This window comes from Pempheris klunzingeri, chromosome 8 (assembly GCF_042242105.1).
Source record: "Pempheris klunzingeri isolate RE-2024b chromosome 8, fPemKlu1.hap1, whole genome shotgun sequence".
In the NCBI taxonomy this organism is placed as follows: Eukaryota; Metazoa; Chordata; class Actinopteri; order Acropomatiformes; family Pempheridae; genus Pempheris; species Pempheris klunzingeri.
This window is the reverse complement of record NC_092019.1, coordinates 21640122-21659544: the sequence shown is the minus strand read 5'-3', so window position 1 is coordinate 21659544 and position 19423 is coordinate 21640122. Positions and strand designations below refer to the sequence as shown.

The 19423-nt window shown below is 43.5% G+C and overlaps 1 protein-coding gene across 1 annotated transcript in view; it reads left to right on the top strand.

Annotated features, from left to right (window-relative positions):
* The window catches only part of iglon5 (IgLON family member 5), an 84129-nt gene extending 68386 nt beyond the window's left edge, over window positions 1-15743 (top strand). Inside the window, exons 2-8 of the mRNA XM_070836181.1 lie at window positions 1034-1112; window positions 3666-3898; window positions 5628-5747; window positions 11704-11835; window positions 12113-12233; window positions 13391-13542; window positions 15640-15743. Of these exons, the coding sequence (XP_070692282.1) occupies window positions 1034-1112; window positions 3666-3898; window positions 5628-5747; window positions 11704-11835; window positions 12113-12233; window positions 13391-13542; window positions 15640-15743 (941 nt within the window). The remainder of the gene's footprint in view (window positions 1-1033; window positions 1113-3665; window positions 3899-5627; window positions 5748-11703; window positions 11836-12112; window positions 12234-13390; window positions 13543-15639) is intronic.
* The last annotated feature ends 3680 nt before the right edge of the window (window positions 15744-19423 follow it).

Below are 19423 nucleotides of genomic sequence, written 5' to 3'. Positions count from 1 at the left end.
TTATGATTCTGAAGCCTCGCTCATTATTCTTTGTAATCAAACCAGGATTCCACAAAGACCCGTCTTTAATTTAAAACCTACACTTCCTGTCAATTTAATGGTGCACTGCCATCACTTCAGGTCTCTTAGTGGATTCCCATTCCGCACACTTAACATGTCTTTGACTTTGCACGGCTATTTAACAAACCTTGAGGTGCTTCGCAGCTCCTCAATGCAGCGGCTTCCTTTCATAAAGTCACCATTTATTAAACCTGAAGGCTAGACCACAGCGAAAACCTATTGAGATATTGAGGTCATCTTGAAGGCAGAGTAAGAAAAAGATTCTTCGGAGATAGTGGGAGGAGGACACAAGCTGAGGTATCTGTGTCATGCTGTGATTTGGCAGAGCTTAGATGGACAGAGCCAGGTGTCTTACTGGGGAGCGGCCTGCCTCACTAGGCAATATCTCTGCCAGCATAGAAGGTCTTTGGTTATCTGTGTTTGCAGCCCGAGCAAGTTCATAAAAATGACTTCACACTGCTTTAAGATCACCTTCATGTCTCAAACACATCTCACATATGCGAAGTTCATATTTCCTCTTCAACTAATGGCTCTCAGGATGCGCCTCTGTTCTTGCGTGTGTGTTTGTGTCTTCGCGTGTGTGTCTGTGTGTGTATTGGTAGGCAGGATGAGCATCCCTTCTGTTACCGTTGCTGTCCCTTCATTTCACGCTCTGGCAGCTCCGCGTGAATCCTCTTCCCTTGGCTCATTATCAGTGCTGTTCAATGAACGCGCACCCCACCAGAATGCAGGGTAAAACCAAATCATTATTCAAGTATGGGGGTCAGTGCAGACATTGTGACTCTTTTGTTTAGTATATTTATTACTTTCCTTTCAGTAATAAGTAAGTAGGATGCAGAGCACATCCCAGCCCAACCTGATTTAGTGAGGTGGTCGATTCCCTCTTGCACCTGATCTGAGATTGATGAACACCAGCGGAGCGTCCTGTGCCATTATCGGATGCTCATTGGTCTCTTCTCATTTTTCTTGGCAGGATCCAGTGTGCACGGAGCAGAATTCGGACACCTGCCGGACAATATTACAGTGCTGGAAGGAGAGAGCGTCACTTTGAGGTAACTCTTGATCCTACACCTGCACCTACTAATTACATGAAAAACATGTTTGTCCCCCACCCCCTTCCACCTGTCACACTGGTTTAATTGCCAATTCTCTGTCACATAACTTCAATTAGGCATACCATATTTTCCAACTCTGTCTATCCTATAGGTAATTGAAAGGTAAACCTCTCAGATGTCGCCGGAGTCGTGTCTGCTATCACCTTTTCCTTTAAATTAGATGTAACAAGAATGATGCACAGGCCGTTGAGTGGACCTCGACTGTGTCCAACCACACCTGTGTAACTGTGAGTGATAAAGTAGAAATCACAGCTTTCCCTGGCTCCCAACCAAGCAGAAAAACAGCCAACTTGCTTTTTCCTCTTGTGTGTGGATGTGACCTGGCTTGGCGGTTCTCTCAAGAGCGCAAAAAAAATAAAAAAAATCCAAGTCAACACTATTTCCATCACCTTTAAGCCTCCACCTGAACAAAATTTTAGTCCCTTCTTTCCTTTGAAAGAAGAGTGTGTATTCCACAAAAATCAAATATGTTATTCCAAAGCCAAGAACAGTTCTGTCAATATGTGTTAACACCAACAAGTTTTGCACGAAGTTAAAAAATCAAAGAGCCAGTATGCAGATCTATAATGTCATCAAGACGTGTAGCCTGAAGCTGTTTTATTGATGGTATGAAGATGTCAAATCTATAAAATTTCTTCTGGGTGTTTTTGCACCTAAAACTCTTAAGTGAATGCACTGGGGTGGTAAAATCTGCACTTTCAATTCCACGGTTTAATTCCTTTAGGGTTTGGTGTCAGGAAAGCTGTGCAGTAGTGTTACATTACACACATCTGGTACACTGAGAGCGATGGAAAAAACGGGGTCATATTCCTTTGTATGTGCACACATACATTGCCAATAAGCTGATTCTGATTCTGATCTCTTTCTTGTTTCTGACTATAAACAGTGATTCCAGCTCCTGTGACTTAGATTAAAATAAAACATTAACAACATGTTTATGTTAGTCATACTCCTCTCTTCAGTTCTTTAAACAAGTAGTTTCCAACCTTTATGACTTTTGACTGCTTAAAACAAAAACAGTGATGCTACTTGTGGTCTACAGATTTTGACAAGTTCAACCAAAGGTTGTTACTCTTTAGAGCATCCCAGCCCCGGGCTGGGAACCACAGCTTTAAACTGTAGTTGCACTACTCCATGCATTATTCTGTAAGTTTGTTTTCACGGCACAGAAGGCCTTTACAGCCTCATCAGTAGAGATGAGAAGGCACTTTTTGTAATCAGATGTGTGTGTAAGTTTAGTCTGCAGTGGACGGCCAATAGCTGCCAAACAAGGCTACAGAGCTTTATAAACAAAAATCCATTTTCATGTAAAATCACTTTTGCCCAAGTGGCACAAATACTTTGTTATGCTTGAGACAATGCTGTTGTGTTGGCTTTGATGCGGCCCATTAAGATGAGGCACATTTGATGCTATTATGGTGCTCATTTCCTCTGGGTCTGTAGTCATGTAGCTACATCATCAGTACAGAAGTGATTAATTTTAAAAATAGATTAATAGAGCATTTGTGATATTGAATTTTTATGTTGGGATTTTGTATTATGTAGTCTCGTAATTCAAACCCACCAGCCACAAACAGCATCTTAATCAAAATAATGTTTAATTTGCTCTTTTCCTTTATTTCCTAAGCTGTTAGCAGTGGTTCAGCCCTTAGGTCATGGGTCATCCTTAACATCAACCCAGTGCCTTGTAGCCTATTTGTCAAACGCCTCCGAGCTTACCTGCACTATAGTTGTTATTCACTGCAGTGTCACTGCCACTGACTTGGCAGGTGATCTAAGATCTACATCAACAGTGATATTTATCCAGGACATATCAATTAAACATGAGGACTACAGATGCATGTCCTCACAGCTAGCTGAAGCTGGGTAAGGACATCTAGTGGCCAAGCAAAGAACTGAAGTCACACCACTGGGTCATGTGTCCTGTTTGGAAGCAAGCCACAACCTTTTGGAGCAAAAGTGATTTACTGTGCTTTAATTACCATTTTAATATTTTACTTTCCCCGTGCCTGTTCTTACTTCCACAAATTTTTCCATTTATTGCCATTAACTGTAATCATGAGTTTACAGCCAAGTTTGGGAGAATGGCCAGATGACGTACCTCTGGACGTGAATTGTATATATTGTAGGCTGCATTCATTTAAATGTTCATACAGACAAAACAAAGTAACCCAGCTGTGGAGACAATAATGATGTATGGCCACTTTTCATGCAATGCGTTCCTCGCAAGCTGTTGACTTTTTTTTTTTTACAACTGATTTCAGCCATATTTATTGTATAATTCCACCCATTTTGCGCCACCTGTGCAGCACCTGCGAGTGATGCATAATCATTTGCACTGTGCTCCCCAAGAGGTTACGGACAAATGACAAATAAAGCAAGAAGATAAGGCGCCCACTTGCGTGTCTGTGCAGAATGTAATGATCGAACACCCCTCAGCAGTATTTAGTATCAACCCTAAACATTTCGCCACATCTTGTCCTCTCACAGGTGTCGGATCGACGAGGAGGTGACCCACAAGGCCTGGCTGAACCGCTCAAACATCCTGTTCACGGGGACAGACAAGTGGTCGCTGGACAAGCGCGTAACGCTGGCCAACAGTAACAACAGTGACTTCTCCATTCACATCGACAAAGTGCAAGTAACCGACGAGGGGCCCTACACTTGCACCTTCCAGGCCAATAACAAGCCACGCATCGCCCACGTCTACCTCATTGTCCAAGGTCAGCAGCTGAGATGAGACAGTATAGGAACCTGCTATGAGTGACTTCAAAGTGTAGAGCGTATTCAGTGTGAGAGCTGGCTCGTTTCCTTGAGACATCCAGACTCTGCAGATTTGATTGCCACTGCAGCCGCGAAAGAAATCTGAGTGCACCCACGGTACTGAAAGCTGCTTTGGATAAAAACATCAGCTAAATGGCTTAATTATGTATTTCATCATTCATCTAAGTGTAGTGCTGTCTATTAGGTGTGATTAAGGTTTGACATGAGAGGAAGCAACAAAGAGTTACCATGGCTACGTATCAATTTTAACTTTTCTGTTAAATCAAGCTTAAATTTATGATAGACAACTTAGAAGGCAATGTTTTTTATGCTGTTTGAGTATTTAAGGTTGTATTTGTGGTTTTATCAAAATGTAAGTACTTGATTATGTCTTCAAAGGTCATGTGACCCGTGTGCGTGTGTGTGTGTGTGTGTGTGTGGGGCTACAGTAGCGGATGTGGGAGGTGACAGATAACCAGAGAGACAGTTACAATAAGAAGGCTCAGTCCAAGCCCATTTGTTGTTTCCATGTGGCCAGTTAGGGTCACTTGTCTTAATAAACAGAAAGTTAGGCAGATCAGATGGATGAGGATGTGTGTGGAGGAGATGAGGTGCACAGGGGGGCTGTCCAACTGCCTGAGTAAATAACTGACAGTGCAGGACCACAACTGGGGCTCAGTCATCAACTCTGCAGCTAAGTGACTGAGAGTCTGACTGATCCTGAGTGACACGATATATTGGCGCAGGACTGCCCAGAGGATGGATCTCAGACATTTCCCCCCTAAGCGTGGCCATTTTTATGCATATTTTGGACTGTGTGTAGCGCAGATTTAGTGCAGTTATAAATCATCAGCAGAATGAAACAGAAACCTTTAACAGGATATATTAGGTACATTGTGCTGGAATGAAAAGACAAGGGCCTGGCTTACAGGTGGTTAGAAACAACGTCAGCCGCTCTCTAACAGAGTTTTCTCTTCGCACTGCAGCCAAACAAACACTCTTGTCTGCAGGGTCCAAAGCTTGGCACGGATGACCATATGTACCTAATTCCAACTCGTCTGCAGTTTCAGCACTAGCTCGATATCACACAATATAATTACACCCTCAAGTCAGTACATCAAGCAAGAGCAGCTTCACTGCCACTCCAATCTGTGCTTTATCGCTGCAAGTATTCAACTCCAGCAAGATAGAGAGAAAAATAGGATCCGAGGTAGTTGTCTCGCAAAAAAGCAATCTCAGGACAAAGCTCATTAAAAAACAATGATAATGAGCCATTTAAATTCAAGGGCCATCTTGTTGTCATACTATCTACGTACATGTGTACCGCTCCAACTCTTGTGAGTTGGGGGCAGAAGGTATGCAGGGGTGGTCCTTCACTTCAGGAGCACATGTAAAGATTCTGACCACCACGTCTACAAATTTCCTTCTGTTCTTTCAAAGATCAAATTAGATAAGCTATCAGGAGCGGCCATTAAGAATTCAGTGCATTTTAAGTCGACAGTCAAGCATATTGTTGCACAGTTCAGTGAGCACTTGGGCACAGATCATTAATCAGCTGATTGCCCACCTGTCTTAGGTGCAGAGATTTGCATCACACGTTGAACACCTTAAAAAGCTATACATTATTACACTTTATGAAATAAAAGTGGTTTTGAGGTCACATTTTAACGGGATGATCTTGTTTTTCAGTACCGGCCAGAATTGTCAACATCTCAAAAAACGTTTCGGTGAACGAAGGAGAGAATGTAAACCTCTACTGTCTGGCAGTGGGTCGGCCTGAGCCCTCAGTCACCTGGAAAGACCAGAAATGTAAGCTACCTCTTCATGTTTGCTTGTCTCCAGATTCAGAGATCTCTTGTTCACAGCTTCACCTTTATCTATCCATCTTCCCATTCATCCCAAACCATGTGCGGTCTTTTTTTTTTCCTCCACCCTAAAGGCTTATCAGCACTCAGCTCACGTCTTTATCCCCCGTTCCTGTGTCATCACTCTTAAACCCAGCTGTTTAGTCTGTCCCCATCTTAAATTCATAGTCCCGTATTTTCCCTATGTCCCAATGTTTTGTCCCAAATAACCACACATTATACATAATTATCCCCACCGCGCCACCTGTAATCATCAGCATCTGTCTTCATCCAGCCTGTCAACTGGCATCACGATGCCAACTGACGCTAACAGCCGCTTTTGGCATTAAATCAGCTATTTGTATCCTCCATCAGTGTGAGGAATCAGAACTAGTTCAGGGTGGTCAGGCTGAACGGCTTGATGGATGAAGTTGAATCAATTTGATTTGATTGGCGCAGAATTTATTCCCCTTCTGTTGCCTTTTTTGCCACCACAAAGTCAGGCAAATAACTATTATGTGGCCTCTAAAGATTGTATGGTTTTAGGTGTTATTGGAACTGCTATGGCTGTTCTGTGTCATCTGTTTGGCACATAAAGAAAATTGCTATGCCCTGAATAAACCACAAGACTCAATATGCTTACCTATATTTTACCACGGTAATTGTTGCTATTTAGGAAAGAATGCTTGACACTTTTGACTTGTGTAGTTTTCTAATGCAATGCTTGTTGTTCTTGTCAGTCTGGCTTGTTTTTCTTTAGTTTCTTGATTGTTTTTTGGGGACGTGTAATATTCAGTATGTATGGAGCAAAATATCAACCCTGAATAGATGTAGAGGGTGTTTTGTTTTTTCCGTTAGCATATTATCTACTTTGTGTGACATGGGGTTTGGTGCATAATGGGACTGTACTGCAATCTGCTTTTTGTTGTTTTCAATTTCTTTATCAATTGCGCTCGGTGACCTCCGTGACAAATGTTGTTTGTTGTGCGTGCTTTCAGCTTTTGTGTGCAAGAAAGTTTTAAAATTTCTTTGATTGAACCTTTGAATATTGAGTTTCACAGGGAGAGACTGTATATAATAGAACAAGGATTATTATTTTAGACTTTTCAGTGTTTTGAAAGGCAGACAATGGACTCTTTGTGAGGCTGGCATTGTATCAGTGTCACCAAAGTCATGGTTAAAGTTGTAGCTTGTGTACAGCAGCGGCAGCGCAGATCAAATGCAGCACAGAGACAGCAGCAATAAATAGGTCAGTGTGAACAACGACTCAACATGATGTAATTATTCCGTTAGGCCTATAAATGCACAACCTGCAGTATACTGTACTGCTGTACTTACAGACAGCTATGGGCTTGCTCAGAGGTCCATTCCTCCTTGTCTCGCCTTTGTTTGTCCCTGAGTTAGCCTGCTGTGCATGCAGTGTCCTTCTCTGCAGGCTTAGTGATGTTGAACCTACACAGTACAGTACCCCAGGCAGGGACAGGCGGGAGAGGAGAAAAGGAAAGCATGCATGGACGCACACCTGCAGCAAACGCACACACACACAAAACCTTACATCCCGAACTCTGTTGTCCTCACTTGCAAGCCTATAGCATTTCTCCTCTGTCAGCAGTAATCCTCCCTCTCTAACAGCCCCCACCATCTCACACAGCCCCCCCCCTTCTCACTCTCACCCCCCATAACCCCTCGGCTTGCAGACAGAGAGAGAGAGAGCGGGAGAGAGAGTGGGGCCGCATTGCTATTCCACGGGAGTCTTTGCAACCAAGCCATCAGTTGCAGGAGACCAGGGGCGGTGGAGAAAGAGGGGGTGGACGAGCCCAAAGAAACAGCAAGAAGCTGCCAGCCATCTGTCCCCATTACTCAGAGATTGCATAGAGAAACTGCAGGAGGGGGGGGGGACAGAACGGTGTACATGGAGGTTGAGTGGAAAATATCTGTGTGTGCGTCAGGAGGTGGTGGGATAGGAGGAGGTAAACCACCTCAAACGGTGAGACAGAGACCTGTTAAAAGTCTTTTGCAACTTTTGTTACTGTTACTGTAAGAGGTCACAAACAGATAGTGATGCTGCTCTGCACCGCTGTTTGCTGACGCCGCCTCCTTCGTTTTTCACCCATGCAAAGATACAATCTGCCGCACCCATTCACTCTCACTGACATCCATCAGTTGACCCAAGCAGAGACATACATGCATTCTGTCTCATTCAGTTAAATACACCAGCACATCGGGGCCTTATCATTTGACATCCCATCTGTTAAAGCGCACACACACACACAGGCACACAGGCTTAGCATGAATGAATGGGTGCCCGTGGTGGTGGGAACGAGGGCTGCTCCACTAAGAAGTCAGTGATATGACTTTTAGAATGTATATATTTGGCATTTAATTCAGGATTTTTGAGACTAGTTAAACGATTAGGGGGTTGTGGCATGACAGGCATGTGTTGTGTGGATTCAAAAGCTTGACACAACAAGAGAGCAGGTAGGATTGAAAAGGGAAGGCAGAGGTTGGCAACAGGCAAGCAGTCAGTGGAGGCAAACAAATCCATAAACTAGAAATCACGAACCAGTAGCAACAAAGACTTGAGCGCTGTAGCTACAGCAGCAAGGATGATCCGGCGGAGTGTTTTTATGTGTGTACTGAGTGAGGTTGATGAGGGACAGGTGTGGCTCGATGAGAGAATGAATAGCAGGTGTGCAGATTGGGTGGAGAAATCAGATGACTGGGAAAAGGCAGAAAAATCTGAAGGCATCTGGTGAACAGGCAGAAAAACAGTGTTGCCAGAGAGCGCCGGCAAGTTTCTTTTTCAAGTGTAAAATGTCAAAAAACAAAAGGCTCCTTATCAAAAATGTTTATGCATTTATGTTAAATGTTAAAGTTAAATCCTATTCAAATAATAAAACCAACAGTGCATTAGTCCATCTGTCCAAAATACCCTCTGGCTCTCAGGTGTTCATACAAATGGAAAAACTGGCACCAAATACACAGTTTAATTTTTCAAAAATGCCAACTAATATCCTATAACACAGGGGCACTGTAGCATTTAGAAAACGTTACTCAAACAGGGGTAAACACTGTACCTGCTAGGAACTATTTCCAGCCGTGGATTAAGACACATTATGCGAGTATTTACAGCAGCAGGATGGTGTGTGTGGGATTGAGTCAAAATAAACTACAGTGCCTATGTTTATGGTAATGAAATAACATTGCATTCAGTGCACCAGTGTGGCTTATTGATGTGTTTTTAATAGTTTTTGGACAACAATGGATGTCAGTGGCACAGAGGAATATCATATATCAGATTTTAGAAGGAACAGTTTAGGGCCTTTTATGGAATTTGTTGAAAATGAGAAAAAAAAATGATATATCGATATCAGTCTTGAAAATCCAGCACTGGTGAGGCTGGTGAGGAAGTAACAAAATATGGCCATGGAGTAATTCTAGGCATGTGTGAGGAGAGCCAGGGCAAGGTGGCCTTCCTGCGTTACCTTCTGCCGCAGCTTCATTTAGCTCAGCTAACACATTTCAGCCCTTTTCTCTTCCAAATGACAGGTTTTAGAGTCTGTCAGCCCGTCCATTCGTCTCTGTTTTAACCCAACACCTGAACTCTCTGCCTTGACAGTAGTGTTTGTAATGGAAATGGGTAAGAGTGGCCAGGAAATCAAGTGCCCTGATGATCTAGTCAGGCTCAGAGTGCTGCCGGGGAAATAGAGCGTGGTTTTACTGTAGGACAGGCCAGAACTCCTGATCCTCCCCCCCGTCTCTCTCTCTCTGATTCATACAACCCCCCCCCCCCTTTTTTTAGGTGCAATCCGACTATCTCTGGTGGTCAGGAGTCAGTCTCCTTCAAAAGCCATAAGTGGTTGATGGAGCTGTATTTTACAGGCCATTGTAGGAGTGCCAGGGGCCAGCTCCAGTCAGATATGATCTCCCACCAAAGTGGAAAGAGGTGTGCAATGCTGGTCCAGAGATCTCAGGGGATGGAGAGGGAGGCAAAGAAAGGGAGAGCGAGAGGGCTGCTTTGCACTGTCATATTAGATCACACACAGGTGCTGGGGATGAAAAGTCCATGAAAGATTCAACCACATCAAATACCCAAGTTGACATCTCTCCTTTACCCTCTTTATGTTGTTTCTCTCTCTCTTTTTCTTCTATCTTTATATCTGTGTATCTCTTTCAGTCTCTTGCTCGGTATCCCGTGCAAATTACCACTCCCTCTCTCCGTGTCTGTAATGCGCTCTCCAGCGCTCGATTGCTCCTGTTTTTTATTTCTTGGAAGTCATCTGTAACAGGCTCGTGTGTAATTTCTCCAGTGCTCGTGTCTGATTCTATCCTTTTCTCCCCCTCTCCCCCCCCCCCCGTGCCTTCACAGCTCCCCCCCCTCTAGCAAAGTTTGGTGCTCTGCCTGCCTGCCTGCCCGAGATGTCACAAGAGAGCTATATTTATTAGACTAATGGAATGAGTGGATAACATTGCACCCACCCCATCACCCGGCGCCCGCCCGCACTCGCTCGGGTGGCACAAGCAGCCATCACCGTGGTTGTCGCTCGCTGCTCAGCCTCTGCCGCAGCAGCTGCAAATAATCGTCTCCAGCTCAGTAGCCGCACTAATAATCCTCCAGTATAATCTTCAATTAGAACCGCCGCGCTAATCTCTGACAGGAATAATCATGGCGTTTAGTGTCTTTTTTGTGCGTGTGTGTTTACGTCGGTGTTGCTCACAAACGTTCACAGCAGCCGTGTGTGTGTGTTTGTGTTTGAGGGGATGTAAAGGTCCACTGATTGACAGTGGTTGTGTGTATATTTGGGGGGGCTTTGAAAGGAAAAAGTGAGCGGCAATTTAAGAGCTGGATTTCCTTGTTAGTGGTGAGATTATATATTATGTCGTGTTCCACAGTCTGACTTCTTTAATGGGGTAAAGGGGAAAAAAAGGCCTAATGGTTTTGGAGGCTGTGAGACAGCTGGCTGCTAAGACTCGCAGGGAGGAGGGGGTGCACGCTCACTCTCATTCTTCTTCCCTCTCCGCTCGCGTTCTCTCTCTGCCTCCGTCGATCCAATAACACCCCCAACATCCATTCCCTCACATGAAGGAGCAATAACTTGTAGTCCGTCCCTTCGACTCTCCCCTCTGAAAATATTCTGTGGCTGTTAGTCGCCCGAGGAAAAAGAGTGAAAGTGCGAGACTGACTAATTTGGTTTTGGGAACACCTGGGAGTTTGTCAACATCAAATAAAAGCCAGATATTCTTCTCACTACGTAAAGTAGTGAACAAGCCATCACCCCCCGGTGTGACCACTGCTAGGAAGGAAAGCTTGCAATTTCCCCTGACACCATGCAAGTAATGGTGTCACTGCTGTTGAATCATGTTTACGTACTTTGCATCTATGAAACCATCCACTAAGTGGCCAAACCAGCTAGAGGCCCTTCGTGTGGGTCATGAGAAAAATATTATTGCAATATAATCAGTTTGTCTTGATTACAGATGTCGATAATTCGATATCATCACTTTTTTTGTGGAATGATATTTTTATTAATTTCACATTCTTGTTTTTTGTTGTCCAAATTAATTATGTGAAGCAGCCAATGGCCGTTAAAGATAAAACAAAATGAGAAATGTCGTATGATATAGCAGGGTTCATTGCATTAAACTCAAATATATGTATTTTTTGTAACATGTATCAAATTGGGACATTAGTCTGCGAATACCTTGATACTGATTTTCAACACATCATGTCAGTGATTTTCCATAAATAAGTATTACATGATGTTATCTGATGCATACATCGATGCCTGCCCCATGCTCATAAATCATTAGTCTCAGCTGTCCACCTGCGGCTGAATCTCAAGTACTAAACCTTAATCAGTGGCCTGAGACACCTTACGTTTGATACATAGTGACCTTTGACATCTGCCTTACATTAATAGATGGGTTGGTGAGTGAGGGGGAATTCCTAGACATCACAGAGATCAAGAGGCAGCAGGCCGAGGACTATGAATGCATCACCAACAATGGAGTGGCTCCACCCGATCAGCGCAAAGTCAAGGTCACGGTCAACTGTAAGTATCCCGCCCTCCCAGTGGTAATAATTCAACTCACCCTGGATTTCACATGTTATAGCACACAGATTTATTTATGGTGTATGTAAATACTGCAGATGCATTACTATGTATGTATTCATACATCTTAATTTCATTCTCTCCGGGGGTTTGTCAACCTTATTTGCTACCCCGGGTTGACCTGACTTGACTTCTCAGTGAATGCAGATGTATGCTAATTGCAGAATCCCCTCCCTCTGCTTGTCCATTCTCTTCTCCACTGTTTTCTCTCCACCAGACCCTCCCATGATCACAGACATGAAGAACATGCCAGCCCATTTGGGTAAAACAGCCATCTTGCGCTGTGAAGCCATGGCAGTACCACCAGCTGCCTTCGAGTGGTACAGAGATGACCACAGGTGAGGCCTCCAAAGAGTCCAGGGCTTCTGAGGAATGCTCCACAGGGTGGAAAAATCCACTTACATTTTAGTGTTAATGTGGAAAACTTTCAAACTCGACCTTGGTTCAATTCGAGCATTCGAATTAATGACATATGCCTTCTTAGAAACAGTTGGGGACTGTAGCAATGAAGTTAAGAAGACAACTTTCCCTCAAACCCACTCTGTGAGCACACACATTTTAAATGTCAGTAGAGCGATCACATACTGGAGGTGTTGGCATTAACCTGCATTTGTGATTTGTGGTGTTGACATTTATTGGTCAACGTCTCAGTACAGCGGCTCAGGAATAACAGTGTGCCCCCGGTTGGCACGTGCCTTTTATGAGCTTCAGTCAAATCGCAGTTTTATACCTATTAGTTGCCTGACAACAGAAACCGAAAGTATGTTAATGAGTTCAACAGTATTAAAATACAGTATGTGATCCCAGAGGAAGGGGAACGGAACGGAGTTTTAACCAGCTGAGCCTCAGCAGAATAAATTGTAGTTGTAGAAAAAAATGATTGTTGTGACATTTCAGAGTGGAAAGAGATCTTTACAAAAAACTACCAGAATAAGACGGACTTTTTGACATACAAACAGCATTTTCGGGTTTTGCCGGATCACTGTGGATGTAGTCTTGGCCGCCATCCATTCGCCTAACCTCTGACATTAATATAGCTCTGAGATAATCATGTATGTTTTTCCCATCTCTGGAGAAAGATTAGCTTGTTGGAAACCTATTTTCTCTCTATTACCTGCATACAGTCTGTCCTTCCAAGTTTGTAAAAGGTCCCAGAGAGCGCAGAAGAGTTAAGGTGATTTGGCATCAGGCAAAGCAAGACGCAGAAGTACTTAGACAAGCTTTTGCCAGCCAGAGAGAGCTGTTAATAGAGTATAATGGGCCCCAGCAGGAGGTCTCTGTTATTTATGGAGTGTTAGATTTCACTATTAGTACAAGGTGCGACAGAGCCGATGTGGGGGGGGGGGCTGTGTTGCTTGGTCGTCTCTGGAGAGACAGAGAAAAAAAGCCTCTTATGCAGGCTGAGTCACTATGTGTGATGTTTTTGTCACACTCTTTGTCTCTTTTTCTTTCTGCTTCCTTCATTCGCTTTTGCTCCCCCACCACTACCACCCAGGCCGGTAGAGAGTGACAACACCCTGAGGATCAAAAACGAGAAGACGCGCTCGCTGCTGCTGTTCACCAATGTGACAGAGAAACACTTTGGCAACTATACCTGCTTTGCTTCAAACCGTCTTGGGGCTTCCAACGCCAGCATGCTGCTGTTTCGTAAGTTATGACACAGAGCTACACGCAGGTGCATGTACATTGCACACATGTACGCAAACCCAAGGTATCACAAATACACACAAGCAGACTCACAGTTATCTCGTGCGACAATCGATCAAAGTGCAAGAGTTTGAGCAGACACTCGACGACAAAACGGTACATATGCAATGACACACTGTTGTTCCCTCCTCGGCCCATCTCATTTCTGCTCTGCACACAGCACAGCATTTTCTCAGCCCTCTCCTCCCTCCTTCTCCCCATTTTCGTTATTCTCCGCCCCATTAAAGCTTTGCTCGCCTACATTACCGTCTCTCTCTCACTTTCCCTCTCTTATTCGTCCATGCTCTCACCCTCCATCTCTCGGCCATCGGCATTCCTGCATGCACGAACACAGACTGTCGCTTTGCTCTGTACCGTTACACAAGAAGTTGTCATCTCACTCCAACCCCAATTCACATTAACCGTCCCCAATGAGCGATTTCCTACCGTTCCATTTCCCGTCACCCACCCTCCCCTCCTTTACGGCATTCGGCATTACCATCTTAAGTGAGTCCTTCATCTATCCCCTTTCTTCTTTCATTCCTTTACCCATTATCTCGGTCAGTCTCCCTTCAATGACTCACTCCCCCGTCAGACCCATACATCTTCCTGCTCTCTTTCCCCACCGCTGCTGCCACTTCTGTCAGCCTATCTCTCCATCATCTGTCCTTCTGCCTCCTCTTTCCTCCCTAATCTTCTCCTGCCATCATTAGAACACAACAAACCCCTTTCTGTTCTGGACCAGGCAAGGAAAATCGCACCATAATCGGATACTTTTATGGCATTTCTATTCATACTCTGTCCCTCACTGTCATTGCCTCTCCTGACTTCGTTTCCCCGCTTTTGTACCTCTTTTGTTCACCATTTTAAAGGTGCCACATGTAGCATTTTAACATCAACAACCCACTATCACATCAAAATTGGCACATTATTGTAATTACCCTCAACCAATGAGCCCATTACGGAGACCGCTGGCAGCCTGTACCAGCTTCCACTCTACACTGTCACATTATAAGCCACCAGGTTTTTGGAAACTGCACTGTGAAGGGCACAAAACGGGAAGAGAGAAGGTTAAGGTTTTCACGCAATTGCCCCTTCAATTGTGATGCAATTTTTTATCCCTAATACAATATTTTTTTAATATTGAGTTTTATTTCTGTCTCTCTCTCTCTGGAGAACCATTCTTAGGTTGTCACCACAGCATTTAATGGCCTTATAATTTAAGATTAACCAAATTAACATACTGAATTACATAATTCAATAGACATGGACATTAAGACTTATCAATTATGGGTGTAACTAATAACTTTAATATGGGTTGTATTCCATGTAGGTGCTCCAGTGGCAGGGTGCTTGTATTGTTCATGCTGCCTCCCTGGCTTATATGTCAACTTTGTTTGACAAGTCAAAATGTCTGAAGGTCTACAACATGTTAGCTTCTGCATTTCATCGTGTTGTAGCTTGAGATTAACCAAATATGTTTCTGTACTTCAGTAGACCAGTCTTACAGTTTTCAATTTGACTTATGAAACACAGGGGAAGCTAATAACATTAACACTGGCTTCAGATTTCTCATTTCCAGGGTGCTTGTATTGTGCATGTGGGTTCAGTAGGTTGGCTTCTTGTGTTTGACAAGTCAAAGTATCTACTATGTCTACTGCTGTATATACAATGGCTTTGACATATGCCATAGTCTTTCTATGTTACTGCTATTTTAAGTACACTATGATCTTAAATGATGCTCAGCCATCTCCAGCATATTAAAAAAAGAAATGAGGATATTGAAAGAGCTTCAGATGGTACAATGACTGTAGAGCTGTTTGGATATGGGAAATGTATTAGTAACCATATCACTATTGTGAAACACAGGATATGTCTTAATTGTTCGCTGTAATTATGCCAAGGAATCAGAATTAATTTGGTTAATTAATTGTAATATGTTTAAAAATGTGCAAAAGCTGTCTCAAACAGAAACCCCGTACTTGTTGCGGTGTCAGTGGCTCTCTGTTTGTATTTAACTGTACACGTTTCTGCTTTTTCCCTTCTGTTTTCACCCAGGACCGGGGGCCATACAGGGGCGAGGAACTGGTTTACATGCAGGAATGAGCGTCTCCATGTGCGTTTGGGTTTCCCTCTCTGCTGTCCTCCTGCTGAAGGTGTAAAGATGGAGCTCCACCTGGAATTGTCCCTAAATGAAAAGCCCCGCCCCCTCCTCCCTCCCTCCCTTTCTTCCCCTCTATGGAAGGAAGAAGGAAATGAAATTCTTTAATTACGAACCCATCACTGTGAACAAAAAGAATATGCATTAATCCAGGAGCCATTGAATCATTGCATAAAACACACAACCACATCGCCCGCCCCATCCCAGCCCCGAATCCCCAGCACCCTCAATTCAATTTCAAAGTGAAATCATTGTAATCATCTCTCCCTCCCTCTCTCACCCACACACTCTGTCTCTCTCTTTTTGTCTCCCAGAATGCCTTGCAGATTTGTCTGACTTGGTACTCCCTCCCCTTACCTTGTTTTACCCCCCATCATTACCACTTGGCTGATGTTGATAGAGAGTGTATATTAATGATTATTGTGTCCGTGATCAATGAGAAAATAGATAATCTAACAACTGGACGATCATGTATGTAATATACTACATAGACTAATGACTGACCTACAATGTTTGCCTTATGGAAATGATACATAAAATAACAATATTATGGTGGTTATTTATGGAAATTATAGTTATAATGTGGTACTGGCGGTCATGTGACCTTTTGAAAATTGTCCAATTGGTGGCCATGTGAAGTGTCACCCTTTGATCACACACACACACTTACACACACATGTATGGATTTTTGATTTTAACTGTGTAGCAGTGAGGCTGCTATGAATGATGTCAAAATGTATAAAAAAAAAAGGGTGGGTGGTGACAGTGTCAATCTTAACTACCCCTTTATGTAATTTGGGGGGTTTATACCAAGGTTTTGCATGTCGACACCCTCACCACCCAAACCTTTTTAGTCCCCGTGCCCCTCTGTTCAATGTGCTCTGTCCAGTCGCCCTTCGCATCGCTATAGTGTTCTCTGCTCCGTGTCAACCCCCCTCCTCCCTCCGTCTTTCTCCCCAGTGTAAATATATGCAGTACAGAGGCGACGCCGGCGGCCTTGAGCCGCCTGGCGCCAAGCAACATCTCCCATCAGCCTCGACTACGCTGCAGTCTTCTGAAGCAGCAAGAGACTGTCCAGTGACAACAATATCTTCTGTTTCAAAGCTGTGGCTCCATCCTCTTTGTCGCTTGTTGATAGCATGTACCGGTTAGAGATGTTCCTGTTGTGAGTCCATCCTCTCTACACTCCCTCCCTCCCTCCCTCCCTCCCTGCACTGTGTCTGTTTTACTCTGCAAGGTTACCTGCTTTTACTTTTTTGGTGTTAATAATAGTACAGATGATGATGTTAATAAGTATTTGAATAACTATGAATAGTAATTCCATGTGAGAAAAAAAAATGAACAAAATCTGATGGTAAATGAGCCGTGTGTGGGAAAAATAATTTTTGTACTTTGCTCTGAGAAGTCACACACATTGAACGACTACAATGAAAAAAACAAACAAAAAAAAAAAAGATGTAAAGTTTTCGAAGTGATGTGCTCTATTTTGCCATGACAAGCTTTTTAAAAACGCATTTGAAACAGTCTGAGGGATTATTTCATCCAGTCCAGAAGCAGTGAATGATGATGTAATTTATAATTTGTAACAGTTTATGTATTGGACTCTTTTTGTCATGCTGTTAACTGCATCACACACACATTTACTGCATATTTGTCCACTTATCATAGTGTGTCTCTCTCCGACCAGCTAGATAAATGATTTGGATCCATGTCAGTCTCTGGTCGTGGCTGTAAGTCGGTTCTTGTTCGGCCAGACCGCAGGGAGATAAAGATGTAATTAGCCATTACCTGTGGCTGGCTAAATGAAGGAGCCTGGGCTCCACCTGTCCCTCCTGCCAGCCAGTGATGGCCCCCATAAATCAAGCTCAATCCTGCCACTGACAGGAATCCTCTTCAAGGACAACCTCGCATTGGTGCACCGGTACTCCCTCCAATGTGTACCTGTGACATGCAGGCATGGGCACTACAAAACCCCCATGGCACAATTATCCATCCACTTCTCCCGCACAGCACAAACAGTGGGAGGTAAGCCCATATTTCAATATGGTGGCGCTCGTTTCTCTGCTGAAACGCTGTTCCACTCACATGCAGCGACTATATGCAAATTTGCCATAACGAGCCTGCACGGAGAGATGAGTTTACCACGGCTGAACCCTGACTACTGCGACCTTAAAGGGGAAATACTCCGTAGTGAATCAGTTGTGTGAATGTGTTTTGTTTGATTTTATTTGAAACCAGCAATAACCCCTAACTCTACTGTGCAAGAGGTGTCAGACATGGTTAAAGCTATGGTGTAATATCTGGAAAATGTCCATTAACAAGGTATATCAAATAAGTCTGTTGTTGTACTTTTACTGTGTACAGTACTCTGAAATGATTGTGAAGCTCTGTTTAAATGGCCCTTAATCTTCATGTTGTACTCAAAAAGTCTTGCCCTCTGCGATGTAGTCGGGATGTCTGTGTGACAGAACACACACTGTTTGTGCATGCATCGTGTTGCTCCAAAAATAATGACGGATTCCATTTCAAGCACAAGAGCAGGTCGTTTGGTCAGTGCTTTCTGTCTCAGTCGCTTTTTCATCCTCTCAGTATCTCTGTCTCTCATGCTCTTTTTTTCCCACTCACATTCTGCACACTGTTCCATGTCTGTGTCCCACTAGGTTTGTCAGTGGCATATAACATCTGTATGTACATAATCTGTCCTTGATGAAGAAAAACAACGAAAAACTGAAGAAAACATCAAAAAAAAAAAAAAAAAAAAAAAACATGGACAAAAAAGTAACATACTGTCATGTTTCTCAATGTGGGTTTGAAAAAAAGCACGTCAATGTTCGTGTATGGCTGGATTTTGAAAAAAAAAAAAAAAAAAGAAAACAAAGCATATGTATGTTGTGTTCAGGTTTATGGGTAAAGGGTCCGGATGGAGGCGAATTCGGACAACACGACCTGAAATCGAGGAATGATGATAAACACAATGTGGCCATTTATACAAACTAGTGGCGAAAATGTTTTCATGAGTCATGATGTATGTGAATGAGTCACACTTTTGGTGCGAGAGAGGACTGGAGAGAGTGTGGGCAAGGAGGCAGCAGATCCTCTGGGTGCACAATTGGAGGGCAGATGAGGATGCTGTGGAGGGAGCACCCGGTCCGACGGGGCCCACGGGAGAATACCCTGACAATGCAAATCCAAAAGCTGAGAGCCAGAGGGAGATGGGATGACACTAACCAGACAGTGAACTCTCCATTTAAGGAAAGAAGACAGACAGGCACTCATATTGAATTTCCAAACTTTCAGCGCTGTGGTCTTTCCCAGGGGAAGGTGTACATCACACTATTTATGGTTGCACTATGTAATATGAATAGCATTAGCATAGCCTTGATCACAAACACAGTCTGGCCTACTTCAAGTGTATAAATAACACCCCAACTGGGGTTCAATGAGTTTACAGTGATATAAACAAGACGTTAGCTCGGCCCTTAATTACATTCGGCGCACCCTGATGAGCAAGTGTTGATTGGCTCCTGCAGCTGAAGGTTATAATAATCTGTTTACAGAATCTTTGTTTATAAGGTGCCATGAAGCTGTTTTTTTAGATTTCACCCAACTAGCACATAGCTGTAGTTTACAGCACACAGCATTGTATTGCACTTGTACTTTTGTTTGTATGAACTTGTGTAA